The following is an 8842-nucleotide window of genomic DNA, read 5'->3' as shown; positions in this document are numbered from 1 at the left end:
CTGTTTCTATAGCTCTTTAATGTAACTTACGGAGTCCTGCCTCTAAAAGAGCGCTACTGTGTTTGTTTAACCCTCTGTATAACCGGCCTGTGGTGACAGTGCTATATAGACGATTATCTCAACCATCGTAGTGTTATTGCGGATATTGCCGAGTTTCCTCTTTCTCTGTACAAAAAGGAGGTGGTGGCAGTGTGAAGCGTTAATTGCGTAATTAACCTGATCCATTAACAATCGCTCCCAGGCTGCCGGTACATCGATTGTGGTCCAATTAGCTGGAAAATCGGTGTGCAGGGTGCAGCTGGGCATGGCATTGTTACGCACGTGACATTGCGGTTTTAGATTGGCTAGTCCTTCGGTCACGAGTTTGGTGAGAAGGTCAGGGATCTGATGCCGTGATCGTCACACCCTTTACACAGTAGTATCCTCTGCCCCCCTTCACATCATCCCTCCCACAGTAATGGACTCTGCCCCCCGTAGTAGTGTCCTCTGCCCCCCTTCACATCATCCCCCCACAGTAATGCACTCTGCCCCCCCATAGTAGTGTCCTCTGCCCCCCTTCACATCATCCCCCCCACAGTAATGGACTCTGCCCCCCCCCACAGTAGTATCCTCTGCCCCCCTTCACATCATCCCCCCACAGTAATGGACTGTGCCCCCCCCCCACAGTAGTGTCCCCTGCCCCCCTTCACATCATCCCCCCCACAGTAATGGACTCTGCCCCCCCCACAGTAGTGTCCTCTGCCCCCCTTCACATCATCCCCCCACACTATTGGACTCTGCCCCCCCCCACAGTAGTATCTTCTGCCCCCCTTCACATCATCCCGCCACAGTAATGGACTCCGCCAACCCCCCCCCCCACAGTAGTGTCCTCTGCCCCCTTCACATCATCCCCCCCACAGTAATGGACTCTTCCCCCCCCCCCACAGTAGCGTCCTCTGCCCCCCTTCACATCATCCCCCCACAGTAATGGACTCTGCCCCCGCACAGTAGTGTCCTCTGCTCCCCTTTCCATCACCCCCCCCCCACAGTAATGGACTCTGCCCCCCCCCCACAGTATCCTCTGCCCCCCTTCACATCATCCCCCCCACAGTAATGGACTCTGCCCCCCCCCCACAGTAGTGTCCTCAGCCCCCCTTCACATCATCCCCCCACAGTAATGAACTCTACCCCCCCACAGTAGTATCCTCTGCCCCCCTTCACATCACCCCCCACAGTAATATACTCTGCCCCCCCACAGTAGTGTCCCCTGCCCCCCTTCACATCATCCCCCCCACAGTAATGGACTCTGCCCCCCCCCCTTAGTAGTGTCCTGTGCCTCCCTTCAAAATTATCCCCTTCTTCCACACTGTAGTGTCCCCTGCCCTCCCCTTCCCCCAAAGTAGTGTCGTTTGTCCCCTTCACATCAACCCCCCCCCCCCCCACACACACACACACACACACACACACACACACACACACACACACACACACACACAAAAACAAACCCACCAATGTTTAGGTAACACTCTCCAACCTTACATAGTTGTACTGCAGAGTGGAGAGTGATAGGGAGCACAGTACTGGATGAAAGGGCGAAGGGGGGGGGGAGCTGCTGGAATTAATTTTTCATATTAACAAGCTGGTGATTGGTTGTTAGGACCGCCTGGCTTCCTAGCAACCAAGCACCCAGCAACTAAAAAATATACCTGAGGCAGCTCCCGCTCCTGCCCTCCATCCAGTACTGTGCTGCCTCCCGCTTGTCACTCTTCAGTTGGGGGGGGAGTCACCACTAAAGTCCTCTTTGTTCACGGTCTACTGGTCACCTGTCTGTGGTCGATAGGTAGATCACGATCAATATCTTGGCAACCCCGTCCTAGAGAATGTAGTACTAACATTGAGAGAAGAGACACAACACCGGGGTGCAGAGAGTGTTTAGTGATATGGACTCTGCTGAGAGAACAATGGGTGGTAGGGATGTAGACACTGATGATCAAGGAATGTCCCAACTACAGAGCAACGCTGAGGACTTTTCTGCATTGTAATGCAAAAATGGAAAAGACTGGATCCGATAAGAGCTGCATCTTCTGGTGATAGATCCTCCAGCACTGTCGGTCGGGCTGATTTCTCAGATCTGGACTTTTCTCTGTACTGAGTACTTTCCGGAAACACAGGGCAGAATTCCAGATGAAAAGAGGAAATTCCAATATCGTTTGATAAAAATGGGAAGATGTATTATCCACGAAATAGAATTGCTATACCTTACAGCTATCTTACTATATACACTCACCGGCCACTTTGATACGTCCACCTGTTCAAGTGCCTGGCAACACAAATTGTTCATCAGCCAATCACAGGGCAGCAACTCGATGCATTTAGAGGTGGTGAAGACGACTTGCTGAAGCTCAAGCTTAGAATCAGAAAAGGCGTTTCTGACATGGTTGTTGGTGCCAGACGGGCTGGTCTGAGTATATCAAAAACTGATCTACTGGGATTTTCCCGCACAACCATCTCTAAGTTTTACAGAGAATGGTTAGAAAAAGGAAAAATATCCAGTGAGCGGCAGTTGTGTGGAGGAAAATGCCTTGTTGATATCAGAGGAGAATGGGCAGACTGGTTGGAGATGATAGAAAGGCAACAGTAACTCCAATAACCGATTGTTACAACCAAGGTATGGAGAATACCATCTCTGAATGCATAATACGTCCAACCTTGAAGAAGATGGGCTACAGCAGCGGAAGACCACACCAGGTGCCACTCCTGTCAGCTAAGACCACACCGGATGCCACTCCTGTCATCTAAGACCACACCCGGGTGCCACTCCTGTCATCTAAGACCACACCCGGCTGCCACTCCTGTCTGCATAAGACCACACCGGTTGCCACTCCTGTCAGCTAAGAACAGGAATCGGAGGATACAATTTGCGAAGGTTCAACAAAATTGGACAATAGAAGACTGGAAAAACATTGCCTGGTCTGATGAGTCTCAGTTTCAGCTGCGACATTCAGATGGTAAGGTCAGAATTTGGTGAAACAACATGAAAGCACGGATCCATCCTGCCTTGTATCAACGGTTCATGAATGTGCAGCCGACAAATCTGCAATCATGTCAATATGGACCAAAATCTCAGGGGAATGTTTCCAACACTTTATTGGATCTATGCCACGGAGAATGAAGGCAAAAGGGGGTCCAAGCCGGGACTGGCAAGGTGGACCTGATAAAGTGGCCTAATAGAGTGTATATACCATTACCTCTCTATCATTTCCAGGGATGTCAGTCGTGGTAATTTATTATGAAAGGACACGAATGATACTAAATAAATGAGCCCTGTGTATATTGGAAACCATTTTAAAACCTTATTAAAAATTTAATGTATTCATGCCAATATTGTGTGTACTTTATACAATTGTGCACCAGTTTCGGTTTTGTTTTAATTTTTTCTGTTTTGCTATAATTATAATTAGGGATGAGTCAAATGTACCTGGGTTTCATTCAGCGACCGTTTCTGAAGTTTGGATCCTGAAGCCGAACCTTCGATGCCAGTATTAGCCATTTACTGGGCTAATAGGCAAGAGATTGTCAAACACCCGGAGCTGGGCAGTGGCCTGAGGGATATGTACCAATGCTAAAAAAAAAAAAAAAAAATGTAAAATGATCATTCAGCAGGAAGAGGGTCTTTTCAGGCAGCCTAACGGTTAATAATAAAAAATAAAAAATCCTTTAATCTAAATGGCCAGATGCTGAATTGGTTGTGGCCAGCTCAGTGGATTGCTGTAGGAAAGTCCTGGATTCTTTCTTGAATACACAGAATATAACTGGATATAACATTTATAGGTAAAGTTGATCCAGGGAATATCCCATTGCCGCTCTGGGGATCAGGAAGGAATTTTCTTCTCTGCAGCAGCAAAGTGGATCATGCTTTACTGTTTTGTTTTTTTTTTTGCCTTCCTCTGGATCAACTGTGGGTGTAGGATTATAACTTTTTTTTTTTTTTATTTAATGGTTGAGCTGGATGGACTTTTGTCTATTTTCAGCTAGACTATGTAAATGCTTAGGGGATGCCTCAAAAATATATGTGGTTTCACAGAACGTTACAATTCTCAGGGAACAGCATCAGTGACAACATATTGTGGCATTAAATACAATTGCATACGTTGTCATTTTGTTGCCTTTTCTCTTTGGCTGTAAAACAGCAGTGGCCACCTAATATGGCTGATTTTCATTCCAAAAAAAGTCTTCATTGGGTAGTTTGTTTTTTTTTTTGTTTTTTTTTCAGCAATATTTTGTTGTAGTGTCATACCATAAGTGGGCACTGGAAATAGAAGTGACAATACAGACGCCAAATACTATACAAAAAAATATAGTTCATGCTATCACCTTTTACGCACATTGCCAAAGAGTGGCAAAGAAAGTCACATGTGATCTTAGTTTTAGTACCTCTCTGTATTCTGTACAAAGTTGCACAAAATTTGTCAGCCCATAAGGCATCAAAACACCAACCCACATTCCAGAGGTGAGGCCAAACTTAAAAACGTCATTGCCATGTTTTAGAGACAACAGCCAAACATGGCGCAGTGGCTGGAGAGTATGGAAGCAAATTGATTTGGAACTTGGGCAGCAATCCAAGAGGGAGAGATTATTCAGTGTTTGCTCCTGAAATAACAACTAGAGAATGTTTTTTTCAAAGAGAGGAGTCATTAATATTGTATAGACTTGCTTCCCATTATGCAAGCATTTGTACTTGGTAACTGAGGCGTATGTTTTGTATAAATAATTTTGCTTATTATGTCAGAATCAAGAGCCAGAAATATTTCTCGGACTCACTGCACACCATGTAAGTGTTGTTACTGGGCCACAATGTAAGATTGAGAGACGTGGCCAGCTTACATGTAACTAAAGGGTTATTTTCCAGAGACACATACAAGAAGAAGAGGACACGTGGTCCCAGAAGACAATGGGGCCATTCACAAAGTGCAGCACTTCTTGCCCATGCGCAGTGGGCACCCGGCTGTGAAGCTGCAAGCTGTCACAGCCAGGTGCCCACACTGAAGATGCTGGCACCAGGGAGAGAAGACGACCAGTGAAACCAGCTGTGGTGAGGACACCGCTGGACCAAGGGACAGGTAAGTGTCTGTATTTTAACAGTCAGCAGCTACAGTTTTTGTAGCTGCTGACTGTTATTTTATTTTTTTTTTAGGTGGAACTCCGCTTTAAGTCTTTTTGATAATCTGCTATTTCAAAAGAAGAGAGACGGCAAATTATATGTAAAATAAATAAATAAATAAAACTTGTCTTTTTTCTTGAATGGAAGATTTGCAGCACACCTTTTCATGGATAGTCCACAATTTTGCAGGGAGAGAGCAAGCACACTGCACTTAGAAATAAAAAAATAATCATGATAGAATTTGGGGTGCTTTTTAAATGAGTGTATTGATGTTGGAATTTTATTTAATAAAATAAAATCGGAGTATACAGAGAGCACTATTTTTGCTCCCATTTTGTATTTGCATGTACATTTGTTGGAGAGTGCAATAGTGCTAGCGGATAGCAAGAGCCTGAAGGAGGGCATATGCCTAATAGCCTAGGGCGGGGCCAAAAGCATGTTATGCCCTTAATCGCTTACCAACCGCTCTATAGCAGATATACTGCTACATGGCAGCTGCTCTGCACAAAATCACATACATATACGTGATTTTGCATTTCTGAGTAGGGATACACTCGCGCCGCATTAAGATCACTGCACACTGGTGGAGGACATCTAGGACAAAATTTGAAGACTGGACATTTTTGTTTATGTATTTGTATTATGCTACATATAAATGTATGAAATATGGTTTATAGACCGGATACATACTAAATATAGAGCCATTTATCCAACTGTCCATCCAGAGCCTCTGGTTTATAGACCGGATACGTCCTAAATATAGAGCCATTTATCCAACTGTCCATCCAGAGCCTCTAGTTTATAGACCGGATACGTCCTAAATATAGAACCATTTATCCAACCGTCCATCCGGAACCTCTGGTTTATAGACCGGATACATCCTAAATATAGAGCCATTTGTCCATCCGGAGCCTCTGGTTTATAGACCGGATACATCCTAAATCTAGAACCATTTATCCAACCGTCCATCCAGACCCTCTGGTTTATAGACCGGATACATCCTAAATATAGAACCATTTATCCAACCGTCCATCCAGAGCCTCTGGTTTATAGACCGGATACATCCTAAATATAGAACCATTTATCCAACCGTCCATCCGGAGCCTCTGGTTTATAGACCGGATACATCCTAAATATAGAACCATTTATCCAACTGTCCATCTAGAGCCTGTTATTTTATAATCACATGTTGATAATAGACGGGACTCCCCCTTTAATGACATTACTGTCAAGGTGGAGAACTTTCCTATTATAGAGCGGATGGGGACATATGGAGTGCAACACGGAGACAGGAATAGCCTGACTGTACCGACACAGGAAGTGATCCCACAAATGGGGAGGAAGTGGTGTCAGATGCAGACAGGAAGTGATGTAAGGGTCTAAAAAGGAAGTTTCCAGAGAGGTGAGTTAGTATGAAGTAGAGAGAAGGCAGCAGAGGAGGTGGTAAGAACTTATTTTATATTTACACCTAGTAACACCCATCATGTCTGTCCTCTTCCTCCATAGTCAGGTCCATCCTCTTTCTCTATAGGTACCGTGATGTCCATCCTCTTCCTCCATAGTCTCTGTGATGTCTGTCCTCTTCCTCCATAATCATGTTTGTCCTCTTCCTCCATAGTCACTGTGACATCTTTTATCTTCAAAAAAATTCTCCATCTTTCCTCTAAGCACCTAAATGAACTATTCTGGATAAAACAAAAGTGTGTGTGTATGTATGTATGTATATATATATATATATATATATATATATATATATATATATGAACGTTCTCTCAACCCACTTTGGTTCGGTCACATGATTCGGCTTCCATGTGTCCGGCTGCATCATGGGAGCCTACCAATAATGTCAGCTTCTGGCTTTTACAGACATTGTTGGTCTATTCTGCAGCTGAAGCCGGCTGAACATAGGTAAGTATATACATTTTTTCATGCAGGATAGTTGGTATAAGTGTTAAGAGGAACTAGGGAACTCTTTAAGACTAGTTAGGCTTTAGCTGGAATTCTACTTTAAACTTCACCCTGGAGATCATCTGCCAGCTGACCAGAGAGGTGAGGAGGATTCTGGGAGGTCACATGATATCACTCTTATCTCTATTAATAAAACACAGACCTGACCGGAGAGGTGAGGAGGATCTTGAGAGGTTAAATGACATTACTGGTTTTTTTCAATGCAGAGCAATCCTCTGGTGAAATCTGGTGACCATTTAATCATCACAGTGCCTTCACCTCATTCCCTGAAACCCAAGAGAAAGAATTGCAAGAAGATTCTAGAAGTCACCCAGAAGATCTTTGATCTGCTGACAGGAGAGGTGAGCGATGCCGGGAATTCTGGGATATTCTCCAGTAACAGACAAGGAATGTGTCTGGATGGTGACTGTATCATTGTGTGTGTCAGGTTCTTATAAGGTGTCAGGATGTCACTGTCTATTTCTCCATGGAGGAGTGGGAGTATTTAGAAGGACACAAGGACCTCTACAAGGACGTCATGATGGACAATCAGCCGCCCCTCACATCACCGGGTAAGAGGAGACTTTATTGTAAAGGAGAGAGCAGTACGGAGGGTCCACCTAGATGCCCCATCATCTGATAGACACATAGAAACAATGGATTCAGTCAGTGTGTGTGTTTCCTACAGATGGATCCAGTAATGGGAACCCACCAGAGAGATGTACCCATCCTCTGTATTCCCGGGATTCCACACAGGAAGATCACACCATCCCTCACCACCATCAGGTAGATGGATCCAGTAATGGGAACCCACCAGAGAGATGTCCCCGTCCTCTGTATTCCTGGGATTCCACACAGGAAGATCACACCATCCCTCACCACCATCAGGTAGATGGATCCAGTAATGGGAACCCACCAGAGAGATGTCCCCATCCTCTGTATTCCCAGGATTCCACACAGGAAGATCGTACCATCCCTCACCATCATCAGGTAGGTGGGACTCAGCAACTAAAACATTAAAAAGGTTTCTAAGCTATGAGAGGACAGTTTTCTATGTTATTCCTTTTTCATAAATGTATTCCATCATCTTTGGGGTTTAGGTTGAAGAACTGAAAGACATCAAAGCTGAGATTAAAGAGGAAGAAGAAGAGATGTCAAAGAGTGGAGCTCAGCAGTCTATGGAGGAGGGTGGTCCTCTTTATTCTCCAGATTCCATACAGGAAGATCACACCATCCCTCACCACCATCAGGTAGATGGGACTAAGCAACTGGAACTCCGATAGAATTCTAATCTTTAAGATGATATTCTTCTATGTGATATCTTGCTCCTTTTTACAATTGTGTTCCAACATCTTTGGGGTTTAGGATGAAGAACTGAAACACATAAAAGTTGAGATTAAAGAGGAATTGACGCTGGTGATTGGAGCTCAGCAGTCTATGGAGGAGGGTGGTCCTCTGTTTTCCCGGGATTCCACACAGGAAGATCACACCATCCCTCACTATCACCAGGTAGATGGGAAGAGCATAAAAGTGGCTCCAGACTGTATGAAATTATTCTCTTATCCTATTGGTCGTCAAGTTTCCTTTCTTTTTGGTGGTTTAGCATGAAGAACAGATGTCTGTGAAAGATGAGGTTAAAGAGGAGGAAGAGGTGATGACTGTGATGGGTCATCAGGAGTCTATGAAGGAAGTTGGGATGAAGGTGACAACTAAAGAAGAGGAACCTTCTCTAGATATCAGCACAGGTGAGTAACG

General features: G+C 44.7%; 2 protein-coding genes across 3 annotated transcripts in view; both read left to right on the top strand.

The window, feature by feature from the left end:
- Window positions 1–4542: 4542 nt before the first annotated feature.
- On the top strand, window positions 4543–7742 carry LOC149453306 (gastrula zinc finger protein XlCGF66.1-like). Its single transcript, XM_089688624.1, has 4 exons — window positions 4543–4561; window positions 7249–7262; window positions 7315–7449; window positions 7536–7742. The coding sequence occupies exons 1-4, from the start codon at window positions 4543–4545 to the stop codon at window positions 7725–7727; spliced, it is 360 nt and encodes a 119-aa protein (XP_089544750.1). The 3' UTR covers window positions 7728–7742.
- A 33-nt stretch (window positions 7743–7775) lies between these two features.
- LOC149453305 (uncharacterized) overlaps window positions 7776–8842 on the top strand; it is an 11008-nt gene continuing 9941 nt past the window's right edge. The window contains exons 1-4 of one of the 2 annotated variants that reach the window (XM_089688267.1): window positions 7776–8077; window positions 8188–8337; window positions 8453–8596; window positions 8691–8832. In XM_089688267.1, coding sequence (XP_089544393.1) covers window positions 8239–8337; window positions 8453–8596; window positions 8691–8832 — 385 coding nt within the window. In that variant the 5' untranslated portion in view covers window positions 7776–8077; window positions 8188–8238. Of the gene's footprint in view, window positions 8078–8187; window positions 8338–8452; window positions 8597–8666; window positions 8833–8842 lie in introns of those variants that run through there. The other variant, XM_089688266.1, reaches the window with a different exon arrangement.

Source organism: Staurois parvus, unplaced genomic scaffold (genome assembly GCF_062004578.1).
Source record: "Staurois parvus isolate SC_StPar_1 unplaced genomic scaffold, SC_StPar_1.0 ptg000449l, whole genome shotgun sequence".
NCBI classification, from domain to species: Eukaryota; Metazoa; Chordata; class Amphibia; order Anura; family Ranidae; genus Staurois; species Staurois parvus.
Note: the sequence above shows the minus strand (reverse complement) of the source record. Positions and strands in the feature narration are given on the sequence as shown.

Excerpts from the sequence above, each read along its gene's own strand:
- LOC149453306 (XM_089688624.1), top strand. Across the intron at positions 7,450-7,535 it reads TTGATCTGCTGACAGGAGAG|GTTCTTATAAGGTGTCAGGA; the intron begins GTGAGCGATGCC and ends TGTGTGTGTCAG.